The 22,144-nt window shown below is 40.6% G+C and overlaps 2 protein-coding genes across 4 annotated transcripts; both read left to right on the top strand.

Annotated features, from left to right (window-relative positions):
• The first annotated feature begins 1,497 nt into the window (after nt 1-1,497).
• Nucleotides 1,498-7,417, top strand: LOC133476896 (aminoacyl tRNA synthase complex-interacting multifunctional protein 1-like). 2 transcript variants are annotated; one of them, XM_061770890.1, is made up of 4 exons: nt 1,498-1,966; nt 4,032-4,249; nt 4,805-4,925; nt 6,035-7,417. In XM_061770890.1, the coding sequence occupies exons 1-4, from the start codon at nt 1,594-1,596 to the stop codon at nt 6,217-6,219; spliced, it is 897 nt and encodes a 298-aa protein (XP_061626874.1). In that variant the 5' UTR covers nt 1,498-1,593; the 3' UTR covers nt 6,220-7,417. The 2 variants fall into 2 exon arrangements, with proteins under 2 accessions (XP_061626874.1, XP_061626873.1); XM_061770889.1 differs by having other exon boundaries at nt 1,499-1,966; nt 4,757-4,925.
• A 1,202-nt stretch (nt 7,418-8,619) lies between these two features.
• Nucleotides 8,620-20,777, top strand: LOC133476895 (aminoacyl tRNA synthase complex-interacting multifunctional protein 1-like). Of its 2 annotated transcripts, XM_061770888.1 has the most exons (6): nt 8,620-8,762; nt 8,962-9,070; nt 9,148-9,993; nt 13,838-14,055; nt 14,476-14,644; nt 17,372-20,777. In XM_061770888.1, the coding sequence occupies exons 3-6, from the start codon at nt 9,285-9,287 to the stop codon at nt 17,554-17,556; spliced, it is 1,281 nt and encodes a 426-aa protein (XP_061626872.1). In that variant the 5' UTR covers nt 8,620-8,762; nt 8,962-9,070; nt 9,148-9,284; the 3' UTR covers nt 17,557-20,777. The 2 variants fall into 2 exon arrangements, with proteins under 2 accessions (XP_061626872.1, XP_061626871.1); XM_061770887.1 differs by having other exon boundaries at nt 8,962-9,993.
• Nucleotides 20,778-22,144: the final 1,367 nt, after the last annotated feature.

Here is a 22,144-nt window from a genome sequence, read left to right as displayed (position 1 = left end):
TTTTCGCTATTCACGGAAGGGCTCAGAACGGTACCATTACAACCCCCCCCCCCCCCCCCCCCTCCCCCAACTCCACTTCACACAGCACCTCAATTAATCGGCAATCGTGTCAACCTCATCGAAGGTTTCGAGTGGATTCAATCTATGAGGGACAAGCAAAACCAAACAGATCATGATAAAAGTGACAAATCTAGCACACTACCCACAGTAGGCAGCCTGGTACTCCTGCAGTTGAATGAACAAACCACCGGCCACTGCCCTATGAGGAAATCTGATATTTGTAAATAAAACATCAGGCACCAGCTTAACCCAACATAGTCGTGTAGCCCCCTTGCACTGGCTGCTTTTCCTGCCTGTATCCTCGTTCTCTCCGTCAAAGAGGCGATACTTCATCGAGGCCGACGTCCTCGTTACCTGTCTGTTGTTAACCTGTTGCACTTTATCCCCAACTTTAAAGCGAGGAACTTGGAATTTCGTGGGCCGGGGTCACGTCTTGAATAAGACACATGACTTGTACTTGCTTGTTGTGATATTTGAAGCTAGGGGGCCCAATATATTTGACAATTTCCAGGAGAAGATAACACCATCGCTATCTTCTAATGTTGAATTGTTGTGCGTATGATGAGCTAATTGTCCCTGTTAACCTTGATGCACTTGTAAGCATTGTGTTGGAATAAATTCCAGGTTGTTTTTTTTTTTTTGTTAGTATTGTTTTCAGATCGCCAAAGCTTGAAATGAGCATTATTAGCAGAATTCTGATGGCTCAATTGATCTTGTGGGGGTGTGCTGCTGTAATAAAATAAAAACCACCCAAATGTATAAATAAATATATATCTGAATTGAAATTACTACTTTGACATAGTACAAAAGTTCAGATTAAAACAAACATATAAATAGAGCCTTGAAATAAATTGGGTATTTATTAAAAAGGCCATTGCATTACATACTTTACAAAAAAATGGAACTTAAGTTTTTCTTTTAATTTAGATTAGATTTAATTGCTTTTATATTAGCTGTTTATTTAAAATATTTGATGTTTATATCAAATGGTTAATTTTACAAATATTTAACTTATTTTATAGTATGAATCACTTTACCAGCTATTTAATAAAAATGTTAAATTTTATCAGAAAGTTATTCACTAATATTTCTTCTTTGTTTTGTAGTAAATAAATTCAGCAATTATTTATTAACCATATTTTTATCTATATACAAATGTATTTATTTTATTATTTCTACTAAATATATTAACCAATAACTCAATAAAACAAACATTTTTTAAAAGTTATACGAATATTAGTTGTATTAATAAAAAATTTAATTATATAAAATAAATGAAAATGAAAAAAAAATCTATTTACAATATGAATGTTATTTACTAAAAACTTTTCATATAAATGAATAGAAAATGAACCAAAATTACGGAATGAATGAAAAATTTAAAAACTCTTGATGGTGTAAATGTTCGGTGGTCCCGAATGGAACACTCTTCTATCTAGGGGGCAGTGGCGTACCTTTCCTCCAGAAGGAGGGAGGGAGGAAGAAGAAGAAGCTGCCGTCCGAGGCATAGTTTGTCTCGGCGCGTCGGCAGGGATGGGTCGCAGCGGGGAGCTGAGCGACTTCCAGAGGGGCACCGTGGTAGGATGCCACATGTGCGAAAAGTCCCTGCGGGAGATCGCCACCCTGCTCAAACTGCCGCGCTCCACCGTCAGAAACGTCATCGTGCAATGGAAGCGAGAGCGCAGGACTTGCCCGTTGCCCCGCTGCGGCCGGCCGCACAAGCTCAAGGAGGAGCACCGGCAGGTTCTGGAGCGGATGGCCCAGGAGCAGACCTTCCCGTCCCTGCAGGCGCTCGCCACCGAGTTCCGGCGGGCGTCCGGGGCCAACGTCAGCGCGGCCACCGTCAGCAGGGAGCTCCGGGAGATGGGCCTCAGCCGGCGGTCGTCCTCCGAAGGCAAAGCCAAAGGTGGGTGACTGTCCTGAGGGCGGGGGCCCTACTAGCCTACGAAAGATGGACCAACGCCATTTTTGTCTAAACTCTCAATTCTTTAGTCTCTTATAGTAGTTAGTAGTTTTAGTTGAGTTCCGCGCCGCTGTCTTGTTTGAATTGGCTACTACCGAGCTAGGGTGGATTTAGCATTACCTCAATATAGCCTAATAATTATACATGTCGCTCATGCCTGATGGAAAAAGTGTTTAGGTGGCGTAGCGAACCAGGGAACTTGTGGAAGTCGGTGGAACGACGTGACCTGGTGGCGGCCATGTTGGGGAGGTCAACGTTTCCATCAAAAGCAAGGCAATAAAACATCGAAATTAAATCGGAACTGGCTTATTTCATAAGGTTTAGTTTATTTGTTAACGCCAGTGTTTGTTATCAATGCATAACATTTGAAAACAAAACACTTTTTTTTTTTTTTTATAAATCTGTGTAAGATTACTCCCACTTCCCTTGACGTAATTGTACGGCATTGTACGCAACCGTATTCATACCTGCATCCTTGGTCTTTTAGTTTTCTTGTGTGGATGTTGAAATTAAAAACTCACAATTGATTGATTAATCAACAACTGCCTCCCTGTGTCCAAGGTGAGCACAACAGAAGGAGCAGCACAATTAATTGAATTGGAGTATTAAATATTGATGTACAAACTGTTTAATTCTTTGTTATTAATAGAGGTGCTATGATTAATTGGCTGGCAACCAGTTCAGGGTGTACCCCGCCTCCTGCCCGATGATAGCTGGGATAGGCTCTAGCACGCCCGCGACCCTTGTGAGGAGAACTGGCTCAGAAAATGGATGGATGATTAATTGGCAACTAATTGATTATCAAATTAATCAATTTATCGTTTAGAGACCTTGTTTGTCTTAAAATTGTCCCAATCTTTGGAATTTCAGCCTCTCAACGGTAAATATAAATTGATAGAGGTGCAAGGATTAATCAACAACTAATCGATTATCAAATTAATTGATAATGGGTTTTGATAATCAATTAATCATTTACTGACCTTGTTGAACATAAAATTGTCCAAATCCTTGGGATTTTAGCCTCTCAACTGTACATATGAATAATTATAGTTATTTTAATAATAGTAAATATTATATCTATAATAGTAAATATATATATATATAATTATATCTATTTTAGTAATAAAGCAGGCTGATTATCTTTGTTTCATCAAAATAAGACATTTGCAAACATTTTTTAGTTTTGAAAATGATTATCAATATTTTTGCCCAATTTGTTTCTAACAAGTTACGAACCAAACCAATAAATGAACCGTACTGAATTTTTGTTTGCATTTTCTGTAGACTTTACACCGATCTGATCGGCATCTGCCGATAACTAGCATTTTATGCTGAGCAGCTTTGTCATAATTCGCCGATCCGATTAACGACGTCATTGATCAGCTCCGCAAAAGACATTTACTCGGCGTCGCCATCGTGTACAGTATATTTGAATTCAAAAGCTGGTTTAGTTTTAGCCTTGTTGTCTTTTTACGTAGTACTGTAACTATCTGACAGCCAATAAAAGTTATAAAAAAAGGTTTTGATGTGTGTGAAGTAATTTAATTACAGTAAGTTAGCACCCATTATTTCTGTCATGTTGTAATGTTGATTTGACCTGACTGATTAGAATACATGATCCGACAAGATATTTTTCAAGATATGCAGTATACATTGCACAAGTATATACAGTAAATGAACAAGTCATTTAAATGGACACATTGCTCTATCTTATGATCGGTTATTGATTTATTTTTTTTTTTTTTCCGGCCCCAAAAATCCTTGTTGTGTAAAGCCTAATTTTCTGCACTCTCAATTTGAAATAATTTCCTGGTTTTGCGTAATGGGTTAGAAATGAAATGTTTTGTAATCAAAAAAATAATCGACAGATTAGTCGATTATTAAAATAATCGTTAGTTGCGGCCCTAGATATTATTTTAGTGGTCGTGGAACTAATTAAACCCGAATCTCAAGGCACCACTGCAATAGAAATTTTGTGTAAATCATTTTGGTCTTTCTCTGATGCCAGAAAGGAAGAAAGCGCAGAAGACGGCAGAAGCCTCCAATGAGGACAGAACCAAGGTAGGCGGCCAAGACCAAATGCACGTGTCCCATCTGGACCTGCGGGTGGGTCGCATCCTCAGGACCGTGGAGCTCCCCGGAACGGACGGCTTGTACATGCAGCACGTGGATGTTGGCGAGGCGCACCCAAGGACGGTGGTCAGCGAGTCTGTGCCCGTCAACCAGGTACAGCACCGAGAATTACAGCTGTACCTTGACTTAAGAATTGAAGTGGTTCTTTGACCTAGTTCGTCTCTCAAATCAACTTTCGCGACGCAAATGTTTTTTTCTTTGTTTTTGTTTTTTTTTTAATGAGAAAAATAGCATTCTACAGTATTGTACTGTATAAAACCAGTAATAATAACTAGAGATGTTCTTGCAGGAAGGTTCTCGGTACAGGTGCGGCGAAGAGGCGAACGCAGGTGAACCGAGAGAGCTCTCTTTTTCCTGCTGGCCGAGTCCTTCTTGATGGGGATTTAGTCGTTTCTGTGCGTTTTCCCACAGGTTTTTGTGAAAAAGACCTCTTCAAATCATATGATAAGATCATATAAGATGATTTGAGATGAGAGTGTTTTGAGTTACGACTGTGGTCATGGAACAGATTAAACTCATACAGTAAGTCAAGGCACTACTTGATTTCCTGTTCTGGTCTGCTAATAAAGCTAATGCTAGCGTACGTGCTGTGTCGTGCAGTTACAAAACTGCATGGCCGTTGTGCTGTGTAATCTGGTGCCCGCGCAGGTCCGAGGCGTGGTGTCTCAGGCAGTGGTCGTATGCGTAAGGTCGCCGGGCAGCGTGGAGATCCTCGTGCCTCCGAATGGAGCGGTACCTGGCGATAGAGTCACAATCCATGGATTTACAGGTACTGTTACACGCAATATATCGTTTGAGCTTCGTCATCGCGATGTACGTGTGGGCAATAGGCACATCGCAGCGCTTGCTAAGTAAGAGGCAAATGAACTCAGAATTTTCAATGTCAAGGATACCCGATAGGGTTGCATGTCTTTGTCTTTTTAGACATTTATTTAAAAAAAAATAAAATATATATATATTTTATTAATGATGAAATATCATCAGGTTTTATAATCAAATTATTTACTCAAATAATCATTAAATGTGTAAAATTGGATTTTACTAATTATTTTTTTTACAATGAATAACCAATTATTTTAATATTGAAATAAATTAAAAAATAATAATATTTAGCTGGGCGGCACGGTGGCCGACTGGTTAGAGCGCCTGCCTCACAGTTCTGAGTTTACATGTTCTCCCTGTGCATGCGTGGGTTTTCTCCGGGCACTCCGGTTTCCTCCCACATCCCAAAAGCATGCATGGTAGGTTAATTGACAACGCTAAATTGCCCGTAGGTGTGAATGTGAGTGTGAATGGTTGTTTGTATGTGCCCTGTGATTGGCTGGCAACCAGTTCTGGGTGTACCCCACCTCCTGCCCGATGATAGCTGGGATAGGCTCCAGCATGCCCGCGACCCTAATGAGGAGAAGCGGCTCAGAAAATTGATGGATGGCTATTTAGCTGTTTTTTGCTAAACTTAATGTGTTTAATGCAGGAAATATCACAGGACTCTTGATAGTTTAAATAATAGGTGGGCCGATTTAAAGAATGGAGCAGGTCGTGTGTGGTCTGCGGGTCATACATGGCCCACCCTCGCTTTCAGGATGAGGGCTTTTTAACCAGAGGGTAACTGCTCGAGTCCCGCTGTGGACTGAATAAAATAGTGAAAGGGTATAATCCATTTTTAAATATATATACAAATTGTTGCATCATATGATGGCTTGGCAGATTTAAATATGTATTCATTATGCTACTGAGAGGAGCTAAGCAAGGGAGCTGCTTTGTTGTTGTCATTGAGGAGCTGGGATTCCTCCCACCCCACGACCCCCCCAAAAGCAAAACCACAACCTCAAATTTAGAACTATGAATTTGTGTATGATGCTTGCTTGTTATAACTAGGTGACCCAGACAAGGAGCTGGACTCGGCCAAGGTGTGCGAGCCCGTTTGCTTGGACCTACGTACAGACAGCCAGTGCGTGGCCACCTACAAGGGCGTGCCCTTGGAGGTCGTGGGCAAGGGCGTCTGTCGAGCACCCACCTTGCAAGACTGTGAGGTCGTCCTGACTAATGGAGGAGCGGTGTGAAGGACAGCCGGAGATTTTTTTACATTTTTTTTTAAATATTAATGCAAATGTTCCCACCAGGAGACTCTTTGTATCGTCACTTTAAAATCATATTGTTCTCAGCAGCCATATGTTTACGCATCATATTTTTTTCAATTGAATTTACCGTATTTACTCCATTCGAATAGACGCTTATTCGTCAATTAATTGCAAAAAAAATAATGCCTTCTTGTTCCCCCTCGTGTAAAAATGAATACATAAAATAACGGTGTGCCATTAGGTAACTGTAATTACTTTTACGACAGCCAAGGGGTGCGGTTTGACAAACAATACGGTGACCAAAATGAACATTGGCATGGTCTTAATATTAAAAAAATATAAAATATAATAAAAACATTATTTCCAATGAATTAACACCTCATTCCTCCTCATCTAAAAAAAATAACTGGGTTCCATTAGGTAACTAATTACCTTTATCCAGTCGACAGAAGAGTGTCTAGAAAAATGACTTGTGCAAATATAAACACCTTCCAGGAAGTAGATGCCTCCTTGTTTTTCCTCATCTTAAACACAACAGGAAATGTCATTAGGTAACTAATTACCTTTACTACGGCAGAAAAAAACAAACATTGTGCCAATATACTTCCAATAAGTTGATGGCTCCTTGTTGTCCCTTGTCATAAAAATAACAAAATCCCATTCGGTAACTGTACGTCAACAAAATGCACATTTGCATCGTCTTAGGGCAGTGAGGCAAGCACAAATAGCACTACATTATCACAAGGACGCACAAATAGAAACTACACTCATTGTGACACAGAAGTAACAATTCTCTGTCGACAGACTACAGAGTATCAAGCCCCACCCTGAAAACAAGCCTGACTAAATGGCCTCTATTTGAGGAGAAAATACGGTATCCATTGTTACCTTTAAGCTAACAATTTACAATGTGTCATGCACTGTCATCAATGACGCTTTAGTATCTATCCGCTGGCAACATTTCTGCTTTATGATTTGAAGGATGTGTACAGTATATGGATTTAATGAAAATATGTATCGCCATGCTGTTAGATTGCAAAGATAGAGAAAATTTTATCGCTTGTTTCCAAATGCACAATGCCCACAGGTCAGGAAGACACATGGGGACATGAGTGGTCCAAAAAAATAATGTTTTTTTTTTTTGACAAAAAAATAAAAACATTTACATTTTTTTAAATTATCAGCATCCAATGTTAATTCTTTTCGATGAATGTCTTACACAACACACCCACATTCCCTGCAGATTCGACGAAAAGTGCAGGTGTGGAACCCTTTCAAAGGGACAAATATATATGTATATATATATATATGTATAAATTGTATCTTGGTGTTGAGAATGGATGAATAACATTTAATATTTGGTGGCATAACCCTTACTTGCAATAACTGCATCAAGCCTGCGCCCCATTCACTTCACCAGACTGTTGCATTCTTCATTTGAAATGTTTTTCCAGACCTTTACTGCAGTCTCTTTCAGTTTGTTTCTGGGGCTTTCTCCCTTCAGTCTCCTCTTCAAGAGGCAAAATGCATGCTCTATTGGGTTAAGGTGTGGTGATTTTTGGCCATTCTAAGACCTTCCACTTTTTCCCGCTGATGAAGTCCTTTGTTGTGTAGGCTAGTGTGTTTTGGGTTATTGTCTTGTTGCATGATGACGCTTCTCCCGGTTAGTTTGGATGCATTTTTCTGTAAATTGCCAGACAAAATGGTTTTGTAGGTTTCAGAATTCATTCTGCTGCTACCATCATGAGTTACATCATCAATAAAGACTAGTGAGCCTGTTCCAGAAGCAGCCATGCAAGCCCAAGCCATGACATTACCTCCACCATGCTTCACAGATGAGCTTGTGTTTTTGGATCATAAGCAGATCATTTCTTTCTCCATCCTTTGGCCTTTTCATCACTTTGGTAGAGGTTAATCTCGGTTTCTTCAGTCAATCAAATTTTGTTGCTCATCTCTGAACTTCTTTGCAAAATCCAATCTGGCCTTCCGATTCTTTTTGCTGATGACTGGTTTGCATCTTGTGGTATGGCCTGTATATTTCTTCTCTCTAAGTCTTCTTAGAACAATTGATTATGATACCTTCACGCCTGCCCTGTGGCGGTTGGGAGTGATGTCACTGACTGTTGCCTTTGGGTGTTTGTTTCTTCAACTTCTGTTGATACCCTTGGCCGACCTGTTCGATGTCTGTTCTTCAGTACACCAGTAGTTTATTTCTTTTTTTTAGGACATTCCAAATTGTTGTATTGGCTAGGCCCAATTTTTGTGCAATAGCTCTGATAGATTTTCCCTCTTCTCTCAGCTTAAAAAATAAATAATGGTTTGCTTTTCTCCCATAGACGGCTCTCTGGTCTTCATGTTCATTTCACAGCAAAGGCAGTTTTCACAGGTGAACTAAAAACACCCATCAGTCACATGTTCCAATACGAGAGCTCCGTGGCGCTGGAGCTGGCCGACGGATCTGACCCGGCCCAGTCCGAACGTGGAGTTGGCGCCGCAGGCGGAGGAGAACTACATCATTTCCAGCAGTGAGTCCATTATTTAAGTACTACATTTTAGGTTGTACTTGGTCTAAAAGGTTTTAGGAGCACTGCTATAGAAAAATAGATATACGTAGATTTGGTCTGCCATCCACATCTGTGCCTTTTTATCCACAGCAGCAGAAAACAGCTTAAAACTGACAGTTCCTTTCTATACTAAAACTCAAATATGTTGCCTTTTCGTTAGGTGAGCACCAGCTGCCACTCAGCAAGTGATTCTGACTCTTCACTTAACTTGGTAAGCGGGTCGCAAGTGGACCGTGTCGGATCCAGAACCGGTGTGGGACAGATTAAAGGTAGGAGTATTCGGGGAAAGGAGGACGAGCAGGACCCAGGCCGAAGCACATGATTCTGAGGCCAAATGTTTTACCAGGTCGAGACGCTCCAGAAAAATATCGCGCTCTGTCTCCATCAGCTGGACACTTTTGTCCCTGCATTTCTGGACATTGTCCATGTCGAGGCATCCAGACATCACCCACCCTTTTTGTCACACCTGCCCACCTGCTGGGTATGTGGTTGTTTGTAACCCGGGTTAACGCCCACTTTTTAAATTTCTGCTGTCACTTCACAACGAGCAGTACGCTACGCCATCAATACCCACACTTTTCATCACACCCGCGAGGCGTATGGTTGTTTCAACACCCACAATTGTTGACGGTGAAAGGTTTGCATACCTTTACGAGCCACGAAAGGACGAGAACGAACTCTTCCCTCTGGTTCGGTGGTCCCGAATGGAACACTCTTCTATCTAGGGGGCAGTGGCGTACCTTTCCTCCAGAAGGAGGGAGGGAGGAAGAAGAAGAAGCTGCCGTCCGAGGCATAGTTTGTCTCGGCGCGTCGGCAGGGATGGGTCGCAGCGGGGAGCTGAGCGACTTCCAGAGGGGCACCGTGGTAGGATGCCACATGTGCAAAAAGTCCCTGCGTCAGATCGCCACCCTGCTCAAACTGCCGCGCTCCACAGTCAACAACGTCATCGTGCAATGGAAGAGAGAGGGCAGGACATGCCCGCTGCCCCGCTGCGGCCGGCCGCACAAGCTCAAGGAGGAGCACCGGCAGGTTCTGGAGCGGATGGCCCAGGAGCAGACCTTCCCGTCCCTGCAGGCGCTCGCCGCCGAGTTCCGGCGGGCGTCCGGGGCCAACGTCAGCGCGGCCACCGTCAGAAGGGAGCTCCGGGAGATGGGCCTCAGCTGGCGGTCGTCCTCCGAAGGCAAAGCCAAAGGTCGGTTACGGTCCTGTGGGCGGGGGCCTACTAGCCTACGAAAGATGAACAAGCGCCATTTTTGTCTAAACTCTCAATTCTTTAGTCTTTCATAGTAGTTAGTAGTTTTAGTTCAGTAGCGCGCCGCTGTCTTGTTTGAATTGGCTACTAACGAGCCAGGCTGGAGATAGCAATTGCTCAATATAGCCTAATAATTATACATGTTTATTGAAATGTCCAAGTCGCTCATGTGTTATATAAAAAGTCTTTGGGTGGCGTAGCGAACCAGGGAAATTGTGTCGAACCCATAGATATGAAGACTAGATACGCCAATGCGCTGTTTATTTAAAAAAAAAACAGAAAAAAAACGACGTACCTAGGTGGTGGCCATGTTGGGAAGGTGACGTTCTCACCAAAACCAATGCAATAAACAAAAGCAATGCAATAAAACATCGAAATTAGGTTGTAACTTGATTATTTCTCAACCGTTTTTCATGAGGTTTACTTTTTTGTCAAAGGATTTGTTATCAATACATTACATTTGAAGAATAAAAAAAAAAAAATCTGTGTAAGTTTATTCCCAGTTCCCTTGATGGCATTGTACGTACGTACCAGCATCCTTGCTGTTTAAGTTTTCTTGCTGTCCGCACACAGAGAATGCGCTGACAACTTTGACCCTCCTAGCTTAGCGTCGGCATAGGCACACTGATCAAAAGGGGTCTCGTATCTACTTAATCATATCTGTGGTCAAACCCTTTCCCTGGCAAAAGTGTAGATGATGAAACTATTACTAAACACAATTAATCAACAACTAATTGATCATCAATTTCCTCGACAACTATTTTCGATAATCGATAAATCGTTTAGAGGCATTTTTTAACTAAAAATTGTCCAAATCCTCCTAATTCAGCCTCTCAACAGTAGGTCAACAATATATTTTCGTTTTACATCACAATGAGACATTTGCAAACACCTCCTTTTACAATGATTAACATTTTTGCCCCTTTAAATGAATATTGCTGTATTACTGCCTCCCCGTGGCCAAGGTGGGCACACCAGAAGGTGCAGCACAATGCATTGGATTGCAGTATTAAATAATGTACAGACTGTTTGATTCTGTACATCCTATTTGTATTTACTAGCAGTGCTATGATTAATTGACAACTAATCAATTATCAAATTAATCCGTTTACCGACCGTGTTTAACTTATTGTCCAAATCCTCGGAATTTTAGCCTCTCAACAGTAGATATGAAGAATTATAGTTATTTTAATAACAAATCAGTAAGTATTCATATTTATTATAACAACAGAGCAGACTGATTAACTTTGTTTCATCAAAATAAGTCATTTGCAAACATCTTTTACAACCCCAATTCCAATGAAGTTGGGACGTTGTGTTAAACAAAAATATTATATTATTAAATAAAATTTGCAAATCATGTTTAACCTATATTTAATTGAATACACTACAAAGACAAGATACTTAATGTTCAAACTGATCAACTTTATTGTTTGTAGCAAATAATCATTAAGTTAAAATTTTATGCCTGCAATATGTTCCAAAAAAGCCGGGACAGGGTCATGTTTACCACTGTGTTGCATCACCTTTTCTTTTAACAACCGTCAATAAACGTTTGGGAACGTTTACACCCTATCAATCTACCATAGTCCAACCCCAATTCCAATGAAGTTGGGACATTGTGTTAAACATAAATAAAAACAGAATACAATGATTTGCAAATCGTGTTCAACCTATATTTAATTGAATACACTACAAAGACAAGATATTTAGTGTTAAACTGATAAACTTTATTGGTTGAGGCAAATAATCATTAACTTGGAATATTATGGTTGCAACACATTCCAAAAAAGCTGGGATAGGGCCATGTTTACCACTGTGTTGCATCACCTTTTCTTTTAACAACATTCAATAAACGTTTGGGAACCTTTACTCCCTATCAATCTACCATAGTACAACCCCAAATACCAATGAAGTTGGGACGTTGTGTTAAACATAAATAAAAACAGAATACAATGATTTGCAAATCATGTTCAACCTATATTTAATTGAATACCCTACAAAGACAAGAGAGTTAATGTTCAAACTGATAAACTTTATTGTTTTTAGCAAATAATCATTAACTTGGAATTTTTTGGGCTGGGACAGGTAGCAAAAAAGACTGAGAAAGTTGAGGAATGCTCATCAAACACCTGTTTGGAACATCCCACAGGTGAACAGGCTCAATGGGAACAGGTGGTTGCCATGATTGGGTATAAAAGGAGTTTCCCTGAATTGCTCATTCATTCACATGCACAGATGGGGCGAAGTTCACCTCTTTGTGAACAAGTACGTGAGAAAATAGTCTAACAGTTTAAGGACAATGTTCCTCAACGTACAGTTGCAAGGAATTTAGAGATTTCATCATCTACGGTCCATAATATCATCAAAAGGTTCAGAGAATCTGGAGAAATCACTGCATGTAAGCGGCAAGGCCGAATACCAACATTGAATGCCTATGACCTTCGATCCCTGAGGTGGCACTGCATCAAAAACCGGCATCAATGTGTTAAGGATATCACCACATGGGCTCAGGAACACTTCAGAAAACCAATGTCAGTAAATACAGTTTCAACAACACCCAGAAACGTCGCCGGCATTTCTGAGCCCGAGGTCATCTAAGATGGACTGATGCAAAGAGGAAAAGTGTTCTGTGGGCCGACGAGTCCACATTTCAAATTGTTTTTGGAAATTGTGGACGTCGTGTCCTCCGGGCCAAAGAGGAAAAGAACCATCCGGACTGTTATGGACGCAAAGTTCAAAAGCCAGCATCTGTGATGGTATGGGGCTGTGTTCGTGCCAATGGCATGGGTAATTTACACATCTGTGAATGCACCATTAATGCTGAAAGGTACATACAGGTTTTGGAGAAACATATGCTGCCATCCAAGCAGCATCTTTTTCATGGACGCCCCTGCTTATTTCAGCAAGACAATGCCAAAGCACATTCTGCACATGTTACAACAGCGTGGCTTTGTAGTAAAAGAGAGAGAGGCCTGCCTGCAGTCCAGACCTGTCTCCCATTGAAAATGTGTAGCGTATAATACGACCTCGGACTGTTTACAGCTGAAGCTGTACATCAAGCAAGAATGGGAAAAAATTCCACCTACAAAGCTTCAACAATTAGTGTCCTCAGTTCCCAAATGTTTATTGAATGTTGTTAAAAGAAAAGGTGATGTAACACAGTGGTAAACATGACCCTGTCCCAGCTTTTCTGGAACGTGTTGCAGCCATAAAATTGTAAGTTAATGATTATTTGCTAAAAACAGTCAAGTTTATTAGTTTGAACATTAACTATCTTGTCTTTGTGGTGTATTCAAATAAATACAGGTTGAACATGATTTGCAAATCATTTTATTCTGTTTTTATTTGTTTAACACAACGTCCCACCTTCATTGGAATTGGAGTTGTACTTTGGAAAACAATTAGCATTTTTGCCCAATTTTTTTCTGACACGTTAGGAACCGAACCGGTAACTGAAATATAATCAATATTTGTCTGCATTTTCTGCACTTTCAATTTCAAATAATGTCGGGGTTCTGAATAATGGGATAGAAATTAAAATTTTGGTAATTTAAAAAAAAAAGGTTGACAGATTAATCGATTATTAAAATAATCGTTAGTTGCAGCCCGAATTATTACTCTGTATTAAAACTCCCTTTTTTTGTTGCTAGTGGGGAAAGATAATATGGATACGAGTGAGCTGAGTTACAACCATGGTCGTGCAACTAATTAAACCCGAATCTCAAGGCACCACTGCAATAGAAATTTTGTGTAAATCATTTTGGTCTTTCTCTGATGCCAGAAAGGAAGAAAGCGCAGAAGACGGCAGAAGCCTCCAATGAGGACAGAACCAAGGTGGGCCGCCAAGACCAAATGGACATGTCCCATCTGGACCTGCGGGTGGGCTGCATAATCAGGACCATGGAGCTCCCCGGAACGGACGGCTTGTACTTGCAGCACGTGGATGTTGGCGAGGCTCACCCGAGGACGGTGGTCAGCGAGTCTGTGCCCGTCAACCAGGTACAGCACCGAGAATTACAGCTGTACCTTGACTTAAGAATTGAAGTGGTTCTTTGACCTACCTCGTCTCTCAAATCAACTTTACGGACTCAAATGTTTTTTTTTAATGAGAAAAATAGCACTCTACAGTATTGTACTGTATAAAAACAGGTTCTCGGTACAGGTGCGGCGAAGAGGAGAACCAAAAGAGCTGAGTCCTTCTTGATGGGATTTAGTAGTTTCTGTACGTTTTCCCACAGGCTTTTGTGAAAAAGACATCTTCAAATCATAAGATCATATAAAATGATTTGCGATTAGAGTGTTTCGTTTTACGACTGTGGTCATGGAACAGATTAAACTCATACAGTAAGTCAAGGCACCACTTGATTTCCTGTTCTGGTCTAATAAAGCTAATGCTAGCGTACCTGCTGTGTCGTGTAGTTACAGAACTGCATGGCCGTTCTGCTGTGTAATCTCAAGCCCGTGCAGATCCGAGGCGTGGCGTCCCAGGCAGTGGTCGTATGCGTAAGGTCGCCGGGCAGCGTGGAGATCCTCGCGCCTCCGAATGGAGCGGTACCTGGCGATAGAGTCACGATCCATGGATTTACAGGTACTATTACACACGTCTGACTAGAGCTACACGATGTATCGTTTGAGTGTCGTCAACGCGATGTACATGTGGGCAATAAGCACATTGCAGCCCTTGTGATGTAAGAGGCAAATTAACTTTGTGTAGAGAATTATTTTTTTTAACATATATTAGCCGCACCGGACTATACGGCGCGGATATATACATTGTGAAATTAGATATTTACATCGAAAGATTTTGCAAATGTTTATTTACATACCTTGTTTCCAAACCGTGCCTCCCACTCACCTCGGAGTGCCGCTTTAAATGCACAATTCACACTGATGTCCAGTGGCTGCAAAAACTTTGTTGTATCTCAAGGAATCACAGCTGGAATTGAGTTTGATGTCTTGATGGCTGTTTTCACAGAATCTGTTATACTCTCCAAAACAACCAATGCTTTTTTCCGGTGAAAAAATCCTCCCGGACGCCTACTGTAACACTCTGTCAGCCATTCAGGCATTAAGCTTTCTATCATCCACCCTTTTTTGTTAACTTCAACAACTATGCCTGTTGGGAGTTTTTCTTGTGGCATAGTCGTCCGCTTGAAAATCACCATTGGTGGAAGCTTTTGTCCGGAAGCGGTGCAGCTCAAAACACACGTTCTCTCGTGGCCAGTTGTTTTCACCATAATGGATGACACTCCTGTCTTGTTAACAGTTCGAGTTACACGTAGGTCGAATGTCAAAGGCACTTCATCCATATTTATGATGTCGTCTGGTCCGATGGAATCCTCGGCAACTTTTTCCTCGTCGTCGGGAGGGAGTTGCTGACAGACAGTCGTCCGCACCCTGATGGACAAACCTTTTCATCTCTTCGCTGGCTATTTCTTTTTTTAAGCTTTCAGTCGGATCTGCACGGTGGATACACCTCGGACGTCTGCTCTCTGTGTGTTCACACAGTCCTCAAGAACATTTTCGAGTTGGCCATTTGCTCTTATGACCTCTGAAAGCCTTTGTTGTCTTTTGGCATTGGATCAGTTCTTCACGCTGCCGTCTGAAACCCCTCACCATCGGTTCGTTAACGCCAAGCTTACGTGCAGCAGCTCTATTTCCCTCCTGGATGGACAGATCGATGGCTTTCAACTTAAAAGCTGCATCATACACTTTTCTTCTTGTACTTTCCATGATGAGGGTGTGGAAAACAAAAATAAAAAAATTAGTGTTTGTCGTTCTGTGTTTTGCTTTGAGCGCGCCCAAAACTAGCGTCGTCGTCTTCTACACCCTGGAGGCATTTCTGCATGCCCAAACCCTAGTGCATTATGGGAAACGGTCATGTTTTAAGCATTACGTTCAAACAGGTATTTGTTGCACGTTTAAGCAAGTTGGGCCTGTCTTGTTTTTGCACTTATTGCGCCCCCTGATAGCCATTAGCGAAAAAAAATCTATATTTTAGCCGCATCGTTACATCGGCCGCAGGGTTCAGAGCGTGGGGAAAAACGTAGCGGCTTATAGTCTGGAAAATACGGTATCCATTTTTTGTACTGCTTATCCTGCTGGAGCCTATCCCAGCTATCTTCAGGCGTACACTCTGAACTGGCCGCCAGCCAATCGCAGGGCACATATCAACAAACAACCATTCACACTCACATTAACACCTACGGGCAATTTAAAGTCTTCAGTCAACCTACCATGCATATTTTTGGGATGTGCGAGGAAACCAGATTACCCGGCGAAAACACACGCAGACACGTGGAGAACATGCAAACTTCACACAGGTGGGGCCAGGATTTGAAACTCGGTCCTCAGAACTGTGAGGCAGATGTGCTAACCAGTTCCCTACCGTGCCGCCTTAATCCAATTAAAAGAAAAAAAATAATAATAGTGTTAGCATAGGAATTTTCTGATGTATACATGTACTGCAGTATAACTGGGCATGAAAATTTATTATTTTAACTTGAAGTCAATATTGCTCAATATTTTTTGTACTTTCAGACGAGTAGGGCTGGGTGAATAATCGATTTTAATTGATTCCCGTTTATTTGTGAGGATTAATATTTTTTTGGGGGGGGAGGCAGCAGTTCATCTGTAAGGCAGAGGTAGGAAAACATTTTTGCTCCAGTGCCACATTAGATTTTTTTGAAGATTAGGGGACAAAAGGGAATGTGGATGGACGTAAAGTATTTTAATAATAAAATACATCCTTAGGTTTTATAATCAATTAAATTAATTTTTAATCAATTGTTACATGTGTAAAATAGTTTTTTTTTTACCAATTATTTTTTTATTTTATATAAAATAACTAACCAATTATTTTATTAGATAAATACATAAAAAAATAATGCATACATTTTAACTTTAGTAAAATAAACAGCTGTTTAATGCAAGAAATGTCACAGGCCTCTTGATAATGTAAATAATCGGTGGTCCGGATTAAAGAATGGTGCAGGTTGTGTGTGGCCTGCAGGTCATACTTTGCCCACCCCCGCTTTCATGACTAGGGCTTTTTAACCAGAGGGTAACTGTTCGAGTCCTGCTGTGGACTAAACAAAATAGTATACGTTTAAAAATATATATACAAATTGTTCCATCATATGATGGGTTGACAGACTTAAATGTATTCATTATGCTAGTGAGAGGAGCTAAGCAAGGGAGCTGCTTTGTTGTGGTCATTGACAAGCTGGAATTCCTGCCAACCCCCCTAAAACCAAAACCAAAGCCTCAAATTAAAACTATGAATTTGTGTATGATGCCTGCTTTTTATAACTAGGTGACCCGGACAAGGAGCTGGACTCGGCCAAGGTGTGCGAGCCCGTTTGCTCGGACCTCCGCACAGACGGCCAGTGCGTGGCCACCTACAAGGGCGTGCCCCTGGAGGTCGTGGGAAAGGGCGTGTGTCGAGCACCCACCTTGCGCGACTGTGAGGTCGTCCTGACTAACGGAGGAGCGGCGTGAATGACAGCCGGAGAGATTTTTTATCAAATGTTAAACGTGGACAACATTCCCACCAGAAGGAGACTGTTTTTGTACCGTCACTTTGAAATCATATTGTTCTCAGCAGCTATATGTTTACGCACCATATTTTTTTCCAATTAAATTTACTGTATTTACTCTTCTAATAGACGCTGTGCCTCTATTAATTGCTAAAAAATGAATGCCTCCTTGTTCCCCCTTGTGTAAAATAAATATTAAAATAATGGTGTGCCATTAGGTAAGTGTAATTACCTTTACGGCAGCCAAGGGGTGTGGTTCGATATGTAATACGGTAACCAAAATGAACATTTGCTTGGTCTTAATATAAAAACCTTACTTCCAATGAAATACCCACCTCCGTGTCCCTCCTCCTCTAAAAAATAACTGCGTGCCATTAGGTAACTACAACCCCAATTCCAATGAAGTTGGGGTGCCGTGTTAAACATAAAAACAATACAATGATTTGCAAATCATGTTCAACCTATATTTAATTGAATACACTACAAAGACAAGATATTTAATCTTCAGACTGATAAACTTTGGTTTTTAGCAAATAATCATTAACTTACAATTTTATGGCTGCAACACCTTCCCAAAAAGCTGGGACAGTGTCATGTTTACCACTGTGTTACAGCACCTTTTAACAACATTCAATATATGTTTGGGAACTGAGCACACTAATGGCTGAAGCTTTGTAGGTGGAATTATTTCCCATTCTTGCTTGATGTACAGCTTCAGCTGTTCAACAGTCCGGGGTCTCCGTTGTCGTATTTTACGCTTCATAATGCGCAACACATTTTCAATGGGAAACAGGTCTGGACTGCAGGCAGGCCAGTCTGGTACCTGCACTCTTTTACTACAAAGCCACGCTGTTGTAACACGTGCAAAATGTGGTTTGGCATTGTCTTGCTGAAATAAGCAGGGGCGTCCATGAAAAAGACGTTGCTTGGATGGCAGCATATGTTTCTCCAAAACCTGTATGTACTTTTTCGTATTAATGGTGCATTCACAGATGTGTAAGTTAGCCATGCCGTTGGCACTAACACAGCCCCATACCATCACAGATGCTGGCTTTTAAACTTTGCGTCCATAACAGTCCGGATGCTTCTTTTCATCTTTGGCCCGGAGGACACGATGTCCACAATTTCCCAAAACAATTTGAAATGTTGACTCGTCGGCCCACAGAACACTTTTCCATAGAAGCCGGCACAGTTTCTGGGTGCTGTTGATAAATGGCTTTTGCTTTGCATAGTTGCACTTACGGATGTAGCGCCGAACCTTATTTACTGACATTGGTTTTCTGAAGTGTTCCTGAGCCCATGTGGTGATATCTTTTACACATTGATGTCGGTTTTCAAAGGTCACGGGCATTCAATGTTGGTTTTTGGCCTTGTTGCTTTCATGCAATGATTTCTCCAGATTCTCTGAACCTTTTGATATTATGGACCGTAGATGATGAAATCCCTAAATTCCTTGCAATTGTACATTGAGGAACATTGTCCTTAAACTGTTGCATTATTTTCTCACGCACTTGTTCACAAAGAGGTGAACCTCGCCCCATCTTTGCTTGTGAATGACTGAGCAATTCAGGGAAACTCATTTTATACCCAATCATGGGATCCACCTGTTCCCAATTAGCCTGTTCACCTGTGGGATGTTCCGAACAGGTGTTTAATGAGCATTCCTCAACTTTCTGTCCCAGCATTTTTGGAACGTGTTGCAGCCATAAAATTGTAAGTGAATGATTATTTGCTAAAAACAATAAAGTTGATCAGTTTGGACATTAAATATCTTGTCTTTGTAGTGTATTCAATTAAATATATGTTGAACATGATTTGCAAATCCTTGTATTCTGTTTTTATGTTTAACACAACGTCCCAACTTCACTGGAATTGGGGTTGTAATTAACTTTATCCAGTCGACAGAAAGAAGAGTGTCTAGGTTCACCTTTTGAAAAAAATCACTTGTGCAAATCTAATTGCCTTAGATGCCTCCTTGTTCTTCCTTGTCTTAAACACAACAGGAAATGCCATGAGGTAACTAATTACCTTAACTACAACCAAGCAGTACAGATTAACCTTCACTACGGTAAACAAAATAAAAATCTTTATGATATGATTCTTAATATACAGTAAATGCCTTACTGGACCTTCCAATAAATAAACCCCTCCTTGTACTCTCATCTAAAAGAAAACACAGAGTGCCATTGGATAACTGTACGCAATAACCTCTAGCCAATCAACGGAGAGGCGTGTTCACCCTTAAAAAAACATTAGTCCAAATATAGACGCCTTACTTCCAGTAAGTTGATGGTTCCTTGTTGCCCCTTGTCTTAAAAATAAGATGGCATTAGGTAACGGTACGTTAACAAAATGCACATTTGTGTCATCTTTGGGCCCTGAGCGAAGCACAAGTTTCATTATCATCATCATCATCTACATTATCAAAGGACACACAAATAGAAACTACACTCGTGACACAGAAGTAACAATTCTCTGTGGAGCGATCGACAGACTGTAATGTATCAAGCCCTACCCTGTAAAAAAGCCTGACTAAATTGTCTCTATTTGAGGGGGAAATACAGTACAATTTACAGTGTGTGTCATGTATTGTCATAAATGCCGCTTTTGTATCTTTTCCACTGGCAACATTTTTGCTTTATGATTTGAAGGATGTGTAGAGTATATGGATTGAATCAAAATATGTATTACCATGTTGTTAGATTGCAAAGATTGAAAAAATGATACCGCTTGTTTCCAAAACCCTTTACAAAAATGCACAATGTCCACAGGTCAGGAGGACACATGGGGATATGAGTGGTCATTAAAAAAAAAAAAAAAAAATTCTTAAGAGAAAAAATTTCAAAAAACATTTTTTTTTTTCAATTATAAGCATCCAATGTTAATTCTTTGAGATTAATTCCCTGTGGATGTGACGAAAAGTGCAGGTGTGGAACCCTTTCGCCACGACAAGCTGAAACGTGTGCGTGTGTGTATATACACACATGATCAGCTTCATCCTAAAGGATTTCATGATCAAAACTTTGGTCATACAAAGTTACTACTCATGCATTCCAGATAGTCGCTTGCTTACTTTTCTTTTTTTACTTATTTGCTTTTTAAAAAAAATTTATAGAATCACTTCTGTGTGCAGTATATTGGCCTGTGTATTCTGTCATGAATAAAGTGAATGGGAGAGAGTTTTGGGAAGACTTTTGTTTTTGCGTTTCACAAATTCATAAAATATTTTAGAAAGTACATCAGTAATTGTGTGTGTGTGTATATATATATATATATATATATATATATATACACACAATTATTATTTTACTCTATATTTGACAAATGTATAAAGGCACATCAATTTAATGCAATTCGCAGCCAAAAGTTGGCAATACGTTTCCATTTCCAGACCAAATACATCAAAGTCCCTGGTTTCTTTGAAGACCATAGTATACAACGATGTTGCCTTGCTCAGCAAATGGTAAGGTGTCACGGGCGAGCTGGAGCCTATCCCAGCTGACTTTGAGCAAAAAGGCAAACTACACCCAAGACTGGTCGCCAGTCAATCACACTCACAGGGCACATATAGACACGAGAAAAAAAAGTATGTTACTCTATGTACATATTGTGTAATTGAAGTGTTTTTTAAAAATTCATGTGCTCCCCCCCCCCCCCCAAAAAAAACTAAAAGTGAGTAGAGTAGTTGAAACAAGTCCATGTCCAGCACAGGGTGCTTGAGTGGACTTTCACAAACAGGTTTAAGTCAGTTTCTTTTTGGTTGCATACAATGTTATAAGCTATTTTATTTATTGTTACTTTGATCAATATGAGGAGGGACCAAATTCTAATTTAGATCTTGAGTTGACAAAGTTAGAGGAACTCGAGTGCATAATTCGGGATGGAGGATCCAGAAACGCTCACAGTATTTCCCCCTATAGGGAAATAACACCCACACCAAAAAAAATCCAGTACTTTGGGGAATGTTTTAGGTTTTTTATCATCTTATGACTCTGCTGTTTCCAATGATTCAAACTCCTCAGATGAACCAGTTTTATACAGCAAGCCAGCAAAATTGCCGCATCAGAGCAATAACAGTATTGCTTTGGTGCCAGTTGGTTGCATTTTGGTGCCAATTAGTAACTGTTTCAGTGAGTTGAGGTGCTAAATTTAGACAAATGTAATACATTGCTGTCATCTTGTGGCATTTATAGGCAGTTACGGTACAGTACAAAAGGGTTGGCATGAATCACACAGATTTTTGGTCCCTCTCCCCAGTGAATAACTCACAGTGACCTCCTGCTCTTTGCGGGGGATAAGGACAGAGCCCTGCCACAAATAGGAAAAAAAATGCACCCCTAAAAAGGTTTGGAATTGAATCGATGCAACAAGATGCCGGCAAAGCACTAATTATCTAAATGATAATTTTGTCTAAAAGAAGCTCCTCAACGCTCTTCAGCATAATTCATTGGCACCAAGACAAAGCAGTACTTTTATTGCTTACCATGGAAGCAATACAGTGGTGCCTTGGCATACAAGTTTAATTCTGTCTGTGACCACGCTCGTATCTT

The sequence above is a fragment of the Phyllopteryx taeniolatus genome, chromosome 4 (genome assembly GCF_024500385.1).
Source record: "Phyllopteryx taeniolatus isolate TA_2022b chromosome 4, UOR_Ptae_1.2, whole genome shotgun sequence".
NCBI lineage: Eukaryota > Metazoa > Chordata > Actinopteri > Syngnathiformes > Syngnathidae > Phyllopteryx > Phyllopteryx taeniolatus.
This window is presented reverse-complemented; position numbering and strand designations above follow the sequence as displayed.